The sequence below is a fragment of the Bos javanicus genome, chromosome 8 (genome assembly GCF_032452875.1).
Source record: "Bos javanicus breed banteng chromosome 8, ARS-OSU_banteng_1.0, whole genome shotgun sequence".
NCBI lineage: Eukaryota > Metazoa > Chordata > Mammalia > Artiodactyla > Bovidae > Bos > Bos javanicus.
The window spans coordinates 1,283,685-1,303,189 of record NC_083875.1 but is presented as its reverse complement, the minus strand read 5'-3'; the positions used below and the strand labels follow the sequence as shown (position 1 = coordinate 1,303,189).

At 39.4% G+C, this 19,505-nt stretch overlaps 1 protein-coding gene across 1 annotated transcript in view; it reads left to right on the top strand.

Annotated features, from left to right (window-relative positions):
- DDX60 (DExD/H-box helicase 60) overlaps positions 1-19,505 on the top strand; it is a 133,026-nt gene that overhangs the window by 14,024 nt on the left and 99,497 nt on the right. Inside the window, 3 exon segments of the mRNA XM_061427015.1 lie at positions 15,610-15,677; positions 16,604-16,639; positions 16,641-16,697. Coding sequence (XP_061282999.1) covers positions 15,610-15,677; positions 16,604-16,639; positions 16,641-16,697 — 161 coding nt within the window.

Genomic DNA, 19,505 nt, shown 5'->3' with positions numbered 1-19,505 from the left:
TAGGGGTGGGATGATGGCTTGAATGGGATGACATCTTACTCTTGTATAGGAAGAACCTTTCCCTGAAATGGCTGCACATAGTCAATAACTACATCTGCTTCTTGTTCTTGTCCAATTCCACTGACCTGGCCTTCATTACAGTTTAAGAACTGATAACCACTTCACTTCCTGCAGCAGAAAGCAAGCTCGTTAGGCTCACACAAATTGAACAGAAAAAGGGATGTAGGATGAGTGAATAAGTAATCAGTTACAGGACTATATTCAGGATAGGATTAGGATAAGAATAGTGTACACTTTGGTGTGTGTAACATCATCGTTATATAGATATGTATATAAATATACCGCTATATATTGATGTTTGTTATTTCTCTCTTTCTGGCACATAACTGACACATTTTTAAGTTTCCCTGGAGGGTGACAGTGGTCAGTCTGGAGCAAGTGCTCTCAGACAGTGTGAGCAGGCGTGGGCAGGACATGTCCCCAAGGTGGCCTTGCAGTGTTACTTCTAAAAATGGCATCAGACATTATCTTGACTATGATTGGTCTTTCTCTTTATTCTTTGCCTAATTAATTGTAGTAATTTTTAACATGTACTTTCTAATATACCAAGAAGTGAGATGGAAAACTGTCCCAAATATATTGTTAAGGGCAACAAGCACATTCCATCCTTGTTCTTCTCTGTGGAGGGTTAGATTAAAGAAAACTTTCAACTCCTTTTTTCCTATACTTGGCATTTGTGTGCATTCATTACATGAACCATCAAAAAAAAAAAAAAAGTTAACCACACAATGAGCTAAAGCCATTTTAATTTTTTGACATCCTTTCTTGCCTGGTGAACCTACAAGAGAGTAAAAATTTTGAAGTCATTTGGGTATAAAACAGAGAGTAATCAAGAAATTCTGAATTCAGTATGTTTCAATTCAGAGAGTTAAAAATAAACTTCACTGATGTTAGTACCTTAAACCAGAGTCCCTCTTCTATGGGGCGGGCCCTGCTTGCTGATTTGCCGCTGTTTAATCTGAGCAAATGGCAGATTAAATGACTCTGCATCTGCGACCAGTCCTCTTCGCCTGGCTGACATCAAAATAGCACGTCCTTTGACCCACTTCATCCCAGGTCTGCTCTAAGGACATAATCTCAACTATAGCAAGAGCTGTATGCAAAACACATTCAATTCCACATTGTTTGCAGTAGCAGGAAGCTGAAGCAACTCAAATACAGTTTGTGGAACAGCTTAGCAAAGTCGGGGAGTTTTGAAGTGGTCACAAAAGTGACTTTTTTGAAGTATTTACATTAGTTAGGAAAAAGGAAAACAGGAAAGAAACCAACAGTTTTTACAGTTTGAATATTACTTAATTAAAACAATCTTTGCATGGCTGAAAGTTTTAATGGTTTACTTTGAAATGCTTCGCTATTTTCAACAAATGTAGACTTCCCCAAACTTGCTTTTTGTTGTTGTTGTTGTTGTTAGAGGGGCAGGCAGATCTGCCAGGATAATTCTATGCCTAATAGTGGCTTTGAGACTTCACAGCCTCCTCCCAGCTGACAACCTCTGCTTCTCCTAGAGTTCTAGTTTTCTCTGCCTTGGGGAGACGTGGGGTGGGGAGCATCAGACTTGCCTGGGGAGCATTTGCTGGAACAAGCGGGGACATGGGGACAGCTGCCCACAGCTTCAGGGGCAGCTCCCCACGAAGCCTGCCCTGGACCATGTGGCTGGGACTCCCTGGGGAAAGCAGACAGGAAGGAAGAATGTGTCAGAGGGGGAAAGCGGCTGTTGGAGCAGAGAACAATTTAGATGCTGATAAAAGGCCAGTGTGGGGGCCAGTTGCTGTCCACAGAAACCCCGGGTCTGCCCTGGCCTGCTGTGGATGGACTCGCTCTTTGCTCAGCGCCTGCTATTCTGGGAAGGAATCTGCAGGGAGCTGGCGGGTCTTCAGCCCCGAGGTTTCCTCTGATGGACTGATGAGCAGGTGTTGGAGAAGCCTGTGTCAGAAATGTCACACACCCGGGGGCTCATGTTACTCCTGTCACTGGGACTGTAGTTTGGCTAGAACGTGTGGTTTCTTATCAAGGAGTCTTCCTGCAGGAGGAAAGTGGAGGAGGTTATTTACAACACTTCCAGGCAATTGCTTGTCCATAGACACAGCCTATGCTAGGGTCAATACCATGTTTATCTCCAATTTATCAATTGAAAATTGTACCCATGATTGTACAGCCGATACATACCTGAATGTAATCCAGAATGACCTTTTCAAAGAAAGGGTGTTGACAGTTTAATCCTAAAAATTATTAAACCCCCTTGAGTTAATTTTATCTCACCAGCAACTTGTCAGAAAAGCCATTACAACAATGATCCTGTCAGTATTAAAAGGAAAAAAGCATATATAAAGTGTTAGATGGTCAAACACTTCAGGAGTATAATTTGTTATGCTATTTTTATATTGTTTTGTTTCTTGATTTTTCAAGGAAATTTATCCAAAGCAAAAGAAACATGTATATGAATTATTCAAATTTTCAGTAAAAATAAGGAAACTTAAATAAGGCCAAAATGTCCAATATAGTTCCCACCATGTTCAGAGTGACCACTGACATCCTTCTGTGGGGTCTGGGGTCTGCCTCCTCACTTTACTTTGGCGGCTCCCCTCGTCCACGGCCACCCTGATCTTTGGTTCAGCCACACAGGTGTCTCTGCTGTCCCTGGATGGTCTCACTGCCTCAGTGCTGGGCTGCCCTTCAGCCAGACACACCAGCTTCCAGGGAGGAGAATACACTGGATCCTTCCCTCCTTCACAGCTTCAGTCAGAAGTCACGCTCTTGGTGGGCTTCCCTATCCAGCAGTCTACAATTTATCCTCCTTTCTCCTTCAGCACCTTACATCCCTTCATGCCTGTGTTTTTTGTCTCTTGTAGTTTTTCTTAATCTAACACAATGTTCTTCTTGATTCTCTTATTATTAGTTATATTCCCCACTAGAACAGAAGCTTTAAAGAAGGGGTTTTGTGTTTTGTTTGCTTTTCCATAAACCATGTATAACAAGTGCCTGGGACATAGTCTTTAGATTGTCAATAATGCCTGCAAAGGAATGCCTGGAAAATATGATGTTTGGGTGCAACTGGCCTGATGATGCTGTTGCCACTCAATCAAATTATCCAATTTTGACATGCTTGTTGTTGTTGTTCAGTCACTAAGTTGTGTCCAACTGTTTGCAACTCTTTGAAACCTGATGGACTATAGCCCATCAGGTTCCTCTGTCCTTTACTATCTCCTGGAGTCTGCTCAAAATCATGTCCATTAAGTTGGTGATGCTGTCTAACCATCTCATACTGTATCACCTGCTTCTCCTCTTGCCTTCAGTCATTCCCAGCATCAGGGTCTTTTCTAATAAGTCAGCTCTTCCCATCAGGTGGTCGAAGTATTGGAGCTTCAGCTATGGCATCAGTCCTTTCAATGAATATTTGGAGTTGATTTCCTTTAGGATTGACTGGTTTGATCTCCTTGCTGTCCAAGGGACTCTCAAGAGTCTTCTCCAGCAACACAGTTTGAAAGCATCAGTTCTTTGGTGCTCAGCCTTCTTTATGGTCCAACTCTCACATTCATGCATGACTATTGGAAAAGCCATAGCTTTGATTAAACAGACCTATGTCAGCAAAATGATGTCTGCTTTTTAACACGCTGTCTAGTTTTGTCATAGCTCTCCTTCCAAGGAGCAAGTATCTTTTAATATTGTGGCCCAGTCACTATTGGCAGTGATTTTGGAGCCCAAGAAAATAAAATCTGTCACTGTTTCCATTTTTTTTGTCATCTACTTGCCTTGAAGTGATAGGATCCAATGGCATGATCTTCGGTTTTTGAATGCTGTTTTTTTTTTTTTTAATTTAATTTTATTTTTTATCTTTACAATATGTTATTGGTTTTGACCTATATCAAAATGAATCCGCCACAGGTATACATGTGTTCCCAATCCTGAACCCTCCTCCCTCCTCCCTCCCCATACCATCCCTCTGGGTCGTCCCATTGCACCAGCCCCAAGCATCCAGTATCGTGCATCGAACCTGGACTGGCGACTCGTTTCATATATGATATTATACATGTTTCAATGTCATTCTCCCAAATCATCCCACCCTCTCCCTCTCCCACAGAGTCCAAAAGACTGTTCTATACATCAGTCTCTTTTGCTGTCTCGTATACAGGGTTATTGTTACCATCTTTCTAAATTCCATATATATGTGTTAGTATACTGTATTGGTGTTTTTCTTTCTGGCTTGCTTCACTCTGTATAATAGGCTCCAGTTTCATCCACCTCATTAGAACTGATTCAAATGTATTCTTTTTAATGGCTGAGTAATACTCCATTGTGTATATGTACCACAGCTTTCTTATCCATTCATCTGCTGATGGACATCTAGGTTGCTTCCATGTCCTGGCTATTATAAACAGTGCTGTGATGAACAATGGGGTACACGTGTCTCCTTCAATTCTGGTTTCCTCAGTGTGTATGCCCAGCAGTGGGATTGCTGGGTCATAAGGCAGTTCTATTTCCAGTTTTTTAAGGAATCTCCACACTGTTCTTCATAGTGGCTGTACTAGTTTGCATTCCCACCAATAGTGTAAGAGGGTTCCTTTTTCTCCACACCCTCTCCAACATTTATTGCTTGTAGACTTTTGGATCACAGCCATTCTGACTGGCATGAAATGGTACCTCATAGTGGTTTTGATTTACATTTCTCTGATAATGAGTGATGTTGAGCATCTTTTCATGTGTTTGTTAGCCATCTGTATGTCTTCTTTGGAGAAATGTCTATTTAGTTCTTTGGCCCATTTTTTGATTGGGTCATTTATTTTTCTGGAATTGAGCTGTAGGAGTTGCTTGTATATTTTTGAGATTAGCTGTTTGTCAGTTGCTTCATTTGCTATTATTTTCTCCCATTCTGAAGGCTGTCTTTTCACCTTGCTTATAGTTTCCTTTGTTGTGCAGAAGCTTTTAAATTTAATTAGGTCCCATTTGTTTATTTTTGCTTTTATTTCCAATATTCTGGGAGGTGGGTCATAGAGGATCCTGCTGTGATGTATGTCGGAGAGTGTTTTGCCTATGTTCTCCTCTAGGAGTTTTATAGTTTCTGATTTTACATTTAGATCTTTAATCCATTTTGAGTTTATTTTTGTGTATGGTGTTAGAAAGTGCTCTAGTTTCATTCTTTTACAAGTGGTTGACCAGTTTTCCCAGCACCACTTGTTAAAGAGATTGTCTTTAATCCATTGTATATTCTTGCCTCCTTTGTCAAAGATAAGGTGTCCATAGGTGCGAGGATTTATCTCTGGGTTTTCTATTTTGTTCCATTGATCTATATTTCTGTCTTTGTGCCAGTACCATACTGTCTTGATGACTGTGGCTTTGTAGTAGAGCCTGAAGTCAGGCAGGTTGATTCCTCCAGTTCCATTCTTCTTTCTCAAGATTGCTTTGGCTATTTGAGGTTTTTTGTATTTCCATACAAATTGTGAAATTATTTGTTCTAGCTCTGTGAAGAATACCGTTGGTAGCTTGATAGGGATTGCATTGAATCTGTAGATTGCTTTGGGTACTATACTCATTTCCATTATATTGATTCTTCCAATCCATGAACATGGTATATTTCTCCATCTATTAGTGTCCTCTTTGATTTCTTTCACCAGTGTTTTATAGTTTTCTATATATAGGTCTTTAGTTTCTTTAGGTAGATATATTCCTAAGTATTTTATTCTTTTTGTTGCAATGGTGAATGGAATTGTTTCCTTAATTTCTCTTTCTCTTTTCTCATTATTAGTGTATAGGAATGCAAGGGATTTCTGTGTGTTGATTTTATATCCTTCAACTTTACTATATTCATTGATTAGTTCTAGTAATTTTCTGGTGGAGTCTTTAGGGTTTTCTATGTAGAGGATCATGCCATCTGCAAATAGTGAGAGTTTTACTTCTTCTTTTCCAATTTGGATTCCTTTTATTTCTTTTTCTGCTCTGATTGCTGTGGCCAAAACTTCCAAAACTATGTTGAATAGTAATGGTGAAAGTGGGCACCCTTGTCTTGTTCCTGACTTTAGAGGAAATGCTTTCAATTTTTCACCATTGAGGATAATGTTTGCTGTGGGTTTGTCATACATAACTTTTATTATGTTGAGGTATATTCCTCTATTCCTGCTTTCTGGAGAGGTTTTTTTTTTTTTTTTTTTTTAATCATAAATGGATGTTGAATTTTGTCAAAGGCTTTCTCTGCATCTATTGAGATAATCATATGGTTTTTATTTTTCAATTTGTTAATGTGGTGTATTACATTGATTGATTTGCGGATATTGAAGAATCCTTGCATCCCTGGGATAAAGCCCACTTGGTCATGGTGTATGATCTTTTTAATGTGTTGTTGGATTCTGATTGCTAGAATTTTGTTAAGGATTTTTGCATCTGTGTTCATCAGTGATATTGGTCTGTAGTTTTCTTTTTTTGTGGCATCTTTGTCAGGTTTTGGTATTAGGGTGATGGTGGCCTCATAGAATGAGTTTGGAAGTTTACCTTCCTCTGCAATTTTCTGAAAGAGTTTGAGTAGAATAGGTGTTAGTTCTTCTCTATATTTTTGGTAGAATTCAGCTGTGAAGCCGTCTGGACCTGGGCTTTTGTTTGCTGGAAGACTTCCGATTACAGTTTCAATGTCCATGCTTGTGATGGGTCTGTTAAGATTTTCTATTTCTTCCTGGTCCAGTTTTGGAAAGTTGTACTTTTCTAAGAATTTGTCCATTTCTTCCACGTTGTCCATTTTATTGGCATATAATTGCTGATAGTAGTTTCTTATGATCCTTTGTATTTCTGTGTTGTCTGTTGTGATCTCTCCATTTTCATTTCTAATTTTATTGATTTGATTTTTCTCCCTTTGTTTCTGGATGAGTCTGGCTAATGGTTTGTCAATTTTATTTATCCTTTCAAAGAACCAGCTTTTGGCTTTGTTGATTTTTGCTATGGTCTCTTTTGTTTCTTTTGCATTTATTTCTGCCCTAATTTTTAAGATTTCTTTCCTTCTACTAACCCTGGGGTTCTTCATTTCTTGCTTTTCTAGTTGCTTTAGGTGTAGAGTTAGGTTATTTGACTTTTTTCTTGTTTCTTGAGGTATGCCTGTATTGCTATGAACTTTCCCCTTAGGACTGCTTTTACAGTGTCCCACAGGTTTTGGGTTGTTGTGTTTTCATTTTCATTCGTTTCTATGCAAATTTTGATTTCTTTTTTGATTTCTTCTGTGATTTGTTGGTTATTCAGCAGCGTGTTGTTCAGCCTCCATATGTTGGAATTTTTAATAGTTTTTCTCCTGGAGTTGAGATCTAATCTTACTGCATTGTGGTCAGAAAAGATGCTTGGAATGATTTCATTTTTTTTTTTTTTGAATTTACCAAGGCTAGATTTATGGCCCAGGATGTGATCTATCCTGGAGAAGGTTCCGTGTGCGCTTGAGAAAAAGGTGAAATTCATTGTTTTGGGATGAAATGTCCTATAGATATCAATTAGGTCTAACTGGTCTATTGTATCGTTTAAAGTTTGTGTTTCCTTGTTAATTTTCTGTTTAGTTGATCTATCCATAGATGTGAGTGGGGTATTAAAGTCTCCCACTATTATTGTGTTATTGTTAATTTCTCCTTTCATACTTGTTAGCATTTGTCTTATATATTGCAGTGCTCCTATGTTGGGTGCATATATATTTATAATTGTTATATCTTCTTCTTGGATTGATCCTTTGATCATTATGTAGTGACCTTCTTTGTCTCTTTTCACAGCCTTTGTTTTAATGTCTATTTTATCTGATATGAGTATTGCTACTCTTGCTTTCTTTTGGTCCTTATTTGCATGGAGAATCTTTTTCCAGCCCTTCACTTTCAGTCCGTATGTGTCCCCTGTTTTGAGGTGGGTCTCTTGTAGACAAATATGTAGGGGCCTGTTTTTGTATCCATTTAGCCAGTCTTTGTCTTTTGGTTGGGGCATTCAACGCATTTACGTTTAAGGTAATTATTGATAAGTATGATCCCGTTGCCATTTACTTTATTGATTTGGGTTCGAGTTTATACACCCTTTTTGTTTCCTGTCTAGAGAATATCCTTTAGTATTTGTTGGAGAGCTGGTTTGGTGGTGCTGAATTCTCTCAGCTTTTGCTTGTCTGTAAAGCTTTTGATTTCTCCTTCATATTTGAATGAGATCCTTGCTGGGTACAATAATCTTGGTTGTAGGTTATTTTCTTTCATCACTTTCAGTATGTCTTGCCATTCCGTCCTGGCTTGAAGAGTTTCTATTGAAAGATCAGCTGTTATCCTTATGGGAATTCCCTTGTGTGATATTTGTTATTTTTCTCTTGCTGCTTTTAATATTTGTTCTTTGTGTTTGATCTTTGTTAACTGGATTAATATGTGTCTTGGGGTGTTTCGCCTTGGGTTTATCCTGTTTGGGACTCTCTGGATTTCTTGGACTTGAGTGATTATTTCCCTCCCCATTTTAGGGAAGTTTTCAACTATTATCTCCTCAAGTATTTTCTCATGGTCTTTCTTTTTGTCTTCTTCTGGGACTCCTATGATTCGAATGTTGTAGCATTTAATATTGTCCTGGAGGTCTCTGAGATTGTCCTCATTTCTTTTAATTCGCTTTTCTTTTTTCCCCTCTGATTAATTTATTTCTACCATTCTATCTTCTAATTCACTAATCCTATCTTCTGCCTCTGTTATTCTACTATTTGTTGCTTCCAGAGTGTTTTTGATCTCACTTATTGCATTATTCATTATATATTGACTCTTTTTTATTTCTTCTAGGTCCTTGTTAAACCTTTCTTGCATCTTCTCAATCCTTGTATCCAGGCTATTTATCTGTGATTCCATTTTGGTTTCAAGATTTTGGATCAATTTCACTATCATTATTCAGAATTCTTTATCAGGTAGATTCCCTATCTCTTCCTCTTTTGTTTGGTTTGGTGGGCATTTATTCTGTTCCTTTACCTGCTGGGTATTCCTCTGTCTCTTCATATTGTTTAAATTCCTGAGTTTGGGGTGTCCTTTCTGTATTCTGGCAGTTTGTGGAGTTCTCTTTATTGTGGCATTTCCTCGCTGTGTGTGGGTTTGTACAGGTGGCTTGTCAAGATTTCTTGTTTAAGCAAGCTTGTGTCGGTGTTCTGGTGGGTGGAGCTGGATTTCTTCTCTCTGGAGTGCAATGAAGTGTCCAGTAATGAGTTATGAGATGTCTATGGTTTTGGAGTAACTTTGGGCAGCCTGTATCTTGGAGCTCAGGGCTGTGTTCCTGTGTTGCTGGAGAATTTGCTTGGTATGTCTTGCCCTGGAACTTGTTGGCCCTTGTGTGGTGCTTGGTTTCAGTGTAGATATGGAGGTGTTGATGAGCTTCTGTCAATTAATGTTCCCTGGAGTCAGGAGTTCCCTGGAGTCAGGGTTTGGACTTAAGCCTCCTGCTTCCAGTTATCAGTCTTATTTTTACAGTAGCCTCAAAACTTCTTCTTCTATACAGCACCATTGATAAAACATCTATGTTAAAGATGAAAAGTTTCTCCACCATGAAGGTCACCCAGAGAGGTTCACAGCGTTACATGGAGAAGAGAAGAGGGAGGAGGGAGTTAGAGGTGACCCGAATGAGATGAGGTGGAATCAATAGAGGAGAGAGTGGGCTAGCCAGTAATCACTTCCTTATGTGCAGTGCACAACTGGACTGCTCAGAGATGTTCACAGAGTTATACAGAGAAGAGAAGAGGGAGGAAGGAGACAGAGCTGGCTAGGAGGATAAAAGGAGGAAATGAAAAGGAGAGAGACAGAGTCAGCCAGTAATCAGTTCCCTAAGTGTTCTCCACCGTCTGGAACACACAGAAATTCACAGAATTGGGTAGAGTAGAGAAGGGTTAGGGAGGAGACACAGGCGACCTGGTGGAGAAAAAGGAGAGTCCAAAGGGTGAGAGAGTAGTCCAGCCAGTAATCTCGCTCCCAAGTAAAAAATGGGTACTGAAGATTGGGTTCTTAAAGGTATAAAATTGGTAACAAATACCTAAAAGCAAAAATTAAAAATCTAGAGTAGAGTTTGGAATTTCAAAAATACAATGTTAAAAAAATGAAGAAGGAAAAGAAAGAGAGAAAAAGAAAAGAAAAGTCACAAAAATTATAAAGAAAATATGGGTACAAGATTGATAACAAATACCACAAAGCAAAAGTTAAAAATCTAGAGTAGAGTTTGGAATTTTAAAAATACAATGTTAAAGAAAAGAAGAAGAAAAAGAAAGAGAAAAAAACAAACAAACAAAAACAAAGTCACAAAAATTATAAAGAAAATATAGGTATAAAATTGATAACAAATACCAAAAAGCATAAATTAAAAATCTAGAGTAGAGTTTGGAATTTCAGAAATACAATGTTAAAGAAAAGACGAAGAGAAAGAGAGAGAGAAAAAAAGTCACAGAAATTATAAAAAAAAATATAAGTACAAAATTGATAACAAATACCAAAAAGCTAAAATTAAAAATCTAGAGTGGAGTTTGGAATTTCAAAAATACAATGTTAAAGAAAAGAAGAGGGAAAAGAAAAGAAAGAAAGAGAAAAAGAAAAAAAAAAAACAAGGTCACAAAAATTGTAAAAAAAAATATATATATGAAGTTTGCTTTTAAAAAAATAGGGTCTTTTTTTTTTTTTTTGCAAAGTAATAGTAGGTTATAAAAGTGAAAATTAAAGGAATAAGAGAGGACTTAAATTTTTTAAAAAAATTAAAAAAAAAAAAAAAGAAAGAATGATCGTAAAAATAGTAAAAATATATCTAGGACTTTCTCTGGTGTTGTTGTGGGTATTGTGGAGTCAGTTCATTTTCAGCTAGTTCCTTGGTCCGGCTTATATTTCTCAAGATCTATAGGCCCCTTCCTATGTAGTCGGTACTAACGACAGGGTTTTAATCTATTGCCTGTAGCTTCCAAGGCGGTTCCCTCTGTTATAGCTTCTTCTGTTTTCTGGTCTCTTCAGTGTCTGATTTCTGCCCTGATACAAAGAGGGTGGTGGATGACACTTTTTTTTTTTTTTTTTAGGCTCACTTGTTCAGTCGCGCTGTGGGGAGGGAGGGACGCTGCAAACAAGTAACACTGGCGTGTGCTCGCAGTGCCTCAGCCACACTGGGCCTGCCCCTGCTCACGGCGCAGGTAGCCTCCCTGCGCACACTGCTCAGGCTCTAGGTTGCTCTGCTGGGAACCATCCGAGGCCGGCCCTGGGCTGCCTGCACCTCCCAGGTCTAAGCTGCTCAGGTTCAGGCACTCGGGTAGTCGTTAGAGGCGCAGACTCCGTTGGACCTGCATTTTGTACCCTTCCCAGGTCTGAGCAGCTCAGGTGATGAGCTGTTTGGCGAGCGCGGTTGCTGCAACTTATCGCCTCCCTGCCGCTCGGTTTTCTGGGTATACAATTGGCGCACCTTCTCAGGTGGATGTTGACCGTCCAGAACCCCAAGAAGTCTTAGTTAGCAAAGAAGCCTGCTTACAGTTTTGTAGATAATGTCTCTCTGGGGCTGCAATTGCCCCCTTCTGGCTCTGGCTGCCTGTCACCAGAGGGGGATGGTCTGCAGCTGGCTATCTCTGTTCAGTCCTTTGTTCTGTGTGCGGGCTTGGCAGTGTCTTAGGTTAGGGCTGGCTTTTCGCATGGTAGATATCCCACAGTCTGGTTTGCTAGCCCAAATTAGTTCACTCAGATAGCACTCAGGGCATTCAGGCCAGATCCTTACTCTAAGCGATGCAGCCCACGCCCTGCCTCCCTGCCCAGCCCCCGCTTGCTAGTGGTGGGTGCAGGCGTCTGTGCTGCTTCTCCGCTGGGGGAGTTACCATTGGGTTCGTGATCTATGGATTTTAATTGTTTGTTTATTTTTCCTCCCTGTTATGTTGCCCTCTGTGCTTCCAAGGCTCGGCACAGAGTCGGCAGTGAGAGTGTTTCCTGGTGTTTGGAAACTTCTCTCTTTTTAAGACTCCCTTCCCGGGACGGAGCTCCATCCCTCCCTCTTTTATCTCTTTTTTTGTCTTTTATATTTTTTCCTACCTCCTTTCGAAGACAATGGGTTGCTTTTCTGGGTGCCTGATGTCCTCTGTCAGCATTCAGAAGTTGTTTTGTGGAATTTACTTGGCGTTTAAATGTTCTTTTGATGAATTTGTGGGGGAGAAAGTGGTCTCCCCGTCCTATTCCTCCGCCATCTTAGCTCCTCCCCCTGAATGTTGAGTTTTAAGCCAACCTTTTCACTCTCCTCTTTCATTCTCATCAAGAGGCTGTTAATTTCCTCTTTGCTTTCTGCCATGAGAGTGGTATCATCTGTATATCTGAGGTTGTTGATATTTCTCCAGGCAATCCTTATTCCAGCTTGTGAATTATCCAGCTGGGCATTTCACATCTTGTACTCTGTGTATAATTTAAATAAGCAGGGTGACAATATACAGCCTTGACATACTTCTTTCCCAGTTTTGTTCCACATGCTATGTAACTCTAAATTAGATATTGAACTTTGGAATTATTGGATCATTTTTAGAAAAAATAATTTAATGATTAAATGTTGTTGTTTAGTTGCTCAGTCGTGTCTGACTCTTTGTGACCCCATGGACTATAGCCCACCAGGATCCTCTGTCCATGGGATTTCCCAGGCAAGAATACTGGAGTGGGTTGCCATTTCCTTCTCTAGGGTATCTTTCTGACCCAGGGATGGAAGCTGTGTCTCCTGCATTGGCAGGCGGATTTCTTTACCACTGAGTCACCTGGGAAGCCACAATGATTAAACAGAAACCTGCTGAAAAACCAAAAAAGAAAAAACCCCAAACAGCAAGCAAAAAGACCCCAAGGCACTAAGACCTGCATCCTCCTCACAGCTCAGGGAAGGGCCCCCAATCTAGTGCCCCATTCATGGTTCCTGAAGAGAATAATAATAATATAAGAGCAACAACAACAACAATAATACGTGCATCCTATTGCTTTGTCCTTGGCTTCTTTACAAGAACTAATTCATTTACTCATTTAACACCTCCGTGAATTGGACCATATTGTCTGGATTGATTTCACAGATGAGAATTTGAGGCCAATTCCCTACCTCAACTGCTATCCTTGGAGCTAATTATGTAGGGGAGCTGGTATGAGACAGATCATCTGAATCAGAATACTCATTTGTCACCATGAAGCTATGGTGTTTGGGAGCACTAAAAAGAGCTGAAATATGAACAGGCAGATCTAATCTGAAAACTATGAAGTATGGTTAATGGATTTTAAACCAGGGAGTTACGTAATTAGGCTTACATGTGGGAGGAAGTACTTGGGCAGACAAAATGCAGAGCTCGTTCCCATCAAGGGAACGGGTGATACAAAAGGAACATAGAATTCAGCTGTGTGTGATCCAGAGGCCACTGTGGGCTGAGAGGTTCCATCCCTGGGTCGGGAAGATACCCTGGAGAAGGAAATGACAACCCACTCCAGCACTCTTGCCTGGAGAAACCATGGAGAGGGGAGCCTGGCGGGCTACAGTCCGTGGCGTCAGAGTCTGACACACTGAGGGACTGAGCATGCACACAGAGATGTAATAAGAAGAGCAGATTTGGAAGGGAATAGTGTAGCTGAAGTCAAGGGAGAAGAGACCCTTTCAAAGAAGAAATGCCATGAAAATCTCAGATATTGACAACAGGTCAGTAACTGAAGAACTAAACAGGGCTGTTTGGGTTTGGCCGTCCATAGCTCGTCGCTGGTGGTGTTTGGCAGAGGAGCTCTATGCAGATTCAGTCTAAAGGTAGGTCAGCTCAACCGCCTTCAGGAGTTTGAAGAGGAAGGAGTAGAGATGGAGTGTGTACACCCTGCAAGTTTCCACAGGGAAAGAGAGGAAGTGAAGTGGGGTGTGGGCTCATTCTCACAGGTGTTTCAAAGATGGAAGTGGATTGGTTATTTTAATGGAGTTGATGGTAAATGTTATTTGTACTGAATTCTTATTGTTGTTGTAACAAATTCCAACTAACTTATTGGATTAAAATGCACAAATTTGTTTTCTTGCAATTCTGAAAATCAGAAGTCTAAAGTCAAGGTGTTAGCAGGGCTGTGTTACATCAGGGGGTTTGGGGGGATCTGTTTCCTTGTCTTTTCCAGCTTGTAGAGGTTCCTCAATACCTGTCATGTGCCCACCCCCATCTCTAAGCCAGTAGCATGGCACTGTTTTCCTCTCTAACCATCTGCCTGAGATCATATTGGGCCTCTTGGATAATCCAGGATAATCTCCCATCTCAAAGTCCTTAAATGAATGAATGACATATGCAAGTTCTTTTGGCCATCTAAGGTAATATTCACAGGTCCTGCAGATTAGGGCATGGACTTCATTCATTGGGGGCCATTTATTTGTCTACTACAGTCCACTCTCTGCCCAGAAAAACTCACATATATTTCACATGAAAAATATAGTCACCCCATCCCAAAGTCCCCCAAAGCCTCAATCCATGATGGTATCACCTCAAGTCCAAACTTTAATCTAAATCTTATCAGCTCAAGACATACAAATATCATCAGCTAAATTATTTAAATCAGGTATGGGTGAGGCTGCTGCATATGAACCATTCTCAGCCTTTGATTCTCACTCCTTTCCATCAAAGTAGCTTGGAGCTAGAAGGCAGGTTATCTGTGCCCAAGATGGAACATTGTGACAGGGTCAGCGTACCAGTTATGAACATCCCTGTTCAGAAAAGAAGAAAATGAAAGGAAAAAAAAGAAGTTACTGGTTGGTCCTAAGAAATTAAATTTTCTAGCAAACAATCCTCTGTGGCTCTGGGCTCTGCCTTCTGGCCTTGAGGTTCTGACCTTGGGGTCATCCTTCCTTTTTCTTGAAAGGTATCGCATGTCCTGAGGCTGGGCTGTGGCTTTTTTCTCAGCAAAACTTTCTCTCTGCTCTTCTGCTCATCCTGAGGCTGTCTTTTTACCCTTTGTTGTGGAGGCTGCTTATCCAATTTAGGGAATTATTGTATTAGTTGTAGGTTTGTTGTGTCCTTGGGAGGAAGTGAACTCAGGCTCTTCCTGTGTGACCATCTTGAACCCTCCCTCTGTCACTCTTTACTCTCTTTATGGGACAGATTACAAGGGAGTACTGATTCTTCAGCTGTTAGGCTCAAAACCTTCAAGGAAGCTACCTTTGAGCTCTGTGTCATTTGTCATATTTATGATTGATTAAATTTTTTGTGTAATTATTTGATTAGTGTCCATCTTAGGCACCAGATTGTTTATTCCATGAAGTTTGTTACCATTAGTGTTTTTGCTCATTCTCTTTGTTGTTTTAAGTATAAGTGCATTTTTGACTTTTCTTTTTTTCCCATGAGTGCTATTTACATAAAATATAGTCAACTTAGAGGTGACAAAATAAAAGACATTAGCCACATTTAGTAAATATTCTAGTCTAAGGTCCAAATAGCAACCACAATGGGGTAGTTTTCAGTCTTTGACATTTATAGTTTATAAAACCACAATATTGTGAGATACTCAGATTCAACAGTATTAAAAATAATTGGATTGCCCTCTCTTCTTTCCCTAACAATAAGTAAACTATGTGTTTATTTTGAAAGTATTGATGGTTCACAATAATTCTTTTTTAAAGTTAGCATATCGTGCAGTATTTTTCAGGAAAATGACAAAATTAATACTGAGTGAAATAGCAAAAGCTAGGTAAGTACTTTGAAACAAAAAATAATGTGCTGTGAAATTTTCTGCTCTGTGTATCTGTGTATCTATAAAGTGATAAACACATAAATGATCATTCAGCATATTTACTTAGAGCAATTTGGTGACGGTGGGAAAACATTATTTTCCCTATGGCTGTCAACAGGTGTCATTACCAGATGGTTTCCAAAATGAATCAGATTTCTGATGTTTTGCATGCATATATATTACATATGTTTGTATCCAGAATAATGGCCTTAGAATCAGATTTTAAGTTTAGATCCTGGCTCTGCCTTTTAGCACTGGACATATTACTTTGTCCCACTGAGCCCAGTTTTTCTTGTTATGAAATAGTAACTGCATTGTGTCTTTATGTAAGATAGTTGTAATGCTGAAATGAGGTTATTTTTGAAATTCATAGCAGACTGCCTGCTATGATAAGTACTCAACAAAGAGGACTTCCCTGGTAGTCCAGTGGTTGAGAATCCACTTTCCAATGCTGGAGACCCTAGTTCGATCCCCAGTCAAATATTCATTGGAAGGACTGATGCTGAAGCTCCAATACTCTGACTACCTGATGGGAAGAACTGACTTACTGGAAAAGACCTTGATGCTGGGAAAGATTGAAGGGAGGAAAAGAAGGGGACAACAGAGGATGAGATGGTCAGATGCTGTCACCAACTTGATGGACATGAGTTTGAGCAAGCTAATGGAGTTGGTGATGAACAGTGAAGCTGGAATGCTGCAGTGCATGGGATTGCAAAGAGTCAGACACTACTGAGCAACTGAACTGACTCAACAAAGAGTAGCTGTTGATATAACTACAACAACAATGATGCTGATAATAAAAATAATAATAGCAACAATGTCCTTGTAGAAAATATAGTCATAAATCTGTAACATTTATTTTAACTGGTTGATTTTTATTATATATATTCCAGTTTACTAAATGATTTTGTCGAATCTAACTTTTGTGATTAATGGAGACTCCTTGCTTGTCGCATGCTTACATGAGAAGTCATTCAACAGGGACAGTAGCTTCTTCTACCTGGTAGAATGCTGTCTCGCAGATTTTATGAGACATGAAGGACAGTTTGCATAGTTCTCTTCAGATAGTCTTAATGAACTAGCCAGGACTTCAAGTGTCATGCTGAAGAGGAGTGGTGAGAAGGGTAGCCTTTCTCTGCAGCTGATCTCAGTGGGGAAGCTTTGAGTTTCTTGTGCTTGCTAAGTTGCTTCAGTCATGTCCAACTCTTTGTGATCCTGTGGACCGGGGCCCGCCATGATCCTCTATCTGTGGGATTCTCATTGTTAAGTATAATGTTTCCTCTAAGTTTTTTGTACATGGTCTTTATCTAGTTGAGGAAGTTCCCCTTTATTCATAATTTATTGATTTTTAAAAATCATGAGTGGGTGTTGGCTTTTGTCAAATGTTTTCTCTTCATCTGTTGATATGATCATTTGATGTTTCTTCCTTAGCCAGTTGATGAATTTTAAACCATCCTTGCATACCTGGGGTAAATCCCACTTGGTTGTGAAATAGAATTCTTTTTATGCGTTGTTGAATTTGATTTGCCATGATTTTGTTGAGGACTCTTCAGTCTGTGTTCATGATACATGTTGGTCTGTAGTTTTCTTTTCCTGCAGTGTCTTTTCCTGTTTTGGTATTAGGGTAATGCTGACCTCACAGGATGAAGTGGGATGTATTTCCTCTACCTCTGTCCTCTGAAAGAGACTTTAGACAATTGGTATAACTACTTCCTTAACTGTTGGGTAGAATTCATCAGTGAGTCTATCTGTGTCTGAAATTTTCTGCTTTGTAAGGTTATTGATTATTGATTGAATGTCTTTAGTAGATAGAGGCCTATTCATATGGCTTATTTCTTCTTGTGTGAGTTTTAGAAGATTGTGCCTTTCAAGAGATGGGTGCAGTTCATCTAGGTAATCAAATTTATTGGTGTACAGTTGTTCACAGTGTTCTGTGATTATCCTATTATGTCCATAGGATTGTCATGAATGTTCCCTCTTCATTTTTGATATTAGTAATTTTTGTCCTCTCTCTCTTTCCCTTAGTTAGCCTGGCTTAGTGGCTTATCAATTTCTGAACTTCTCAAAAAACCAGGTCTTGGTTTTATTGTTTTTGTATGCTAATATCCTGTTTTCAACCTCATTGATTTCTGCTGCAATTCTTACTATTTATTTATTTTCTTTTGTTAATTTTGGACTAATTTTGCTCTTCTCTTTCTGTCATGGCAGTACAAGCACAGGCTGGAAAAGAATTTCCAGACACAGCATTGCAGAAGGAAGTGAGTTTATTAAGAGCAAAGAGCAGAGATAAGGAGGGCACTGAGAGCTCAAAGGACTGACCTCCTGACAGACCAGGGAGAATTAACAGTTTCTGTGGTTTAGTAGCCAGTTTTTATAGCCTCAAGGCAAATAAAATTCATGCTGTAAGGTTGGCATTAGGCGATTGGTTAGGGCACTGTAGGGTGAGCACTGAGGTGGGCCTTTTACTTAACTTGGAGTCAGGAAGCTTGCTGGTGATGATCAGGGGCCTTTTGTCAACAGTGACACAGAGTCAGTTCCGGAGGTGACCTTGGCACTGGGCTTGCACCAGTGGCCTAGTTTTCTGAAGCAGAAGCTTGGATTACTGATTTTAGATCTTTCTTTTCTAATGTAGGCATTTAATACTATAAATTTCCTTCTAAGAATTGTTTTCACTGCATTTCACAAATTTTGATGTTATATTTTAACTTTAATTTAGTTCAAAATATTCTAAAATTTCTCATGAGATATCTTCTTTGGTCCATGTGTTACTTAGAAAAGTGTTAAGCTCCAGTTATTTTGGATTTTCCAGTTATATTTCTGTTATTGATTTCTAGTTTAAATACATTTTCAGCTCTGAGAAATTTTATATGATTATAGACTGATGTCTTTTTAATTCTTTGAAAATAAAAATTAAAATCTCTTAACTTACTTTTAAACTACTTTACCTAAAATAAAGTATATCATTATAATGAATGGAGATTTGCAGAAAATATATAACCCATAATCTCAGTACTCAAAGAAAACCATTCTTCAGTTTTCAACATTTTATTACAAAAATTTGCAAACATAGAAAGTTGAAAGGTGTGCCACAAGTATCCATAGCCCCACCATCTAATTCTATGATTACGTTTTATTATATTTGCTTTACATATGGCTATAAATTTTCTATGCCTCTAGTCACCCATCAATCATTTGTTAAAAAGAAGATGGAGAGGGACACATTTCAAAGGAAGTTGCAAATGTTCAGTTCAGTCACTCAGTTGTGTCCAGCTCTTTGCGACCCCATGGACTGCAGCATGCTAGGCTTCCCTGTCCATCACCAACTCCTGGAACTTGCTCAGACTCATGTCGTTCGAGTTGGTGATGCCATCCAACCATCTCATCCTCTGTCATCCTCTTCTCCTCCTGCCTTCAAACTTTCCCAGAATCAGGGTCTTTACCAGTGAGTCAGTTCTTCCCATCAGGTGGCCAAAATATTTGAGTTTCAGCTTCAGCATCAGTCCTTCCAATGAACGTTCAGGGTACATTTCTTTCAGGGTTGACTGATTTGATCTCCCTGAAGTCCAAGGGACTCTCAAGAGTCTTCTCCAACACCACAGTTCAAAAGTATCAATTCTTAGGTGCTCGGCTTTCTTTATGGCACAACTCTCACATTAATACTTGACTACTGGAAAAACCATAGCCTTGACTAGATGGACCTTTGTTGGCAAAGTAATGTCTCTTCTTTTTTATATGCTGTCTAGGTTGCTCACAGCTTTTCTTCCAAGGAGTAAGCATCTTTTAATT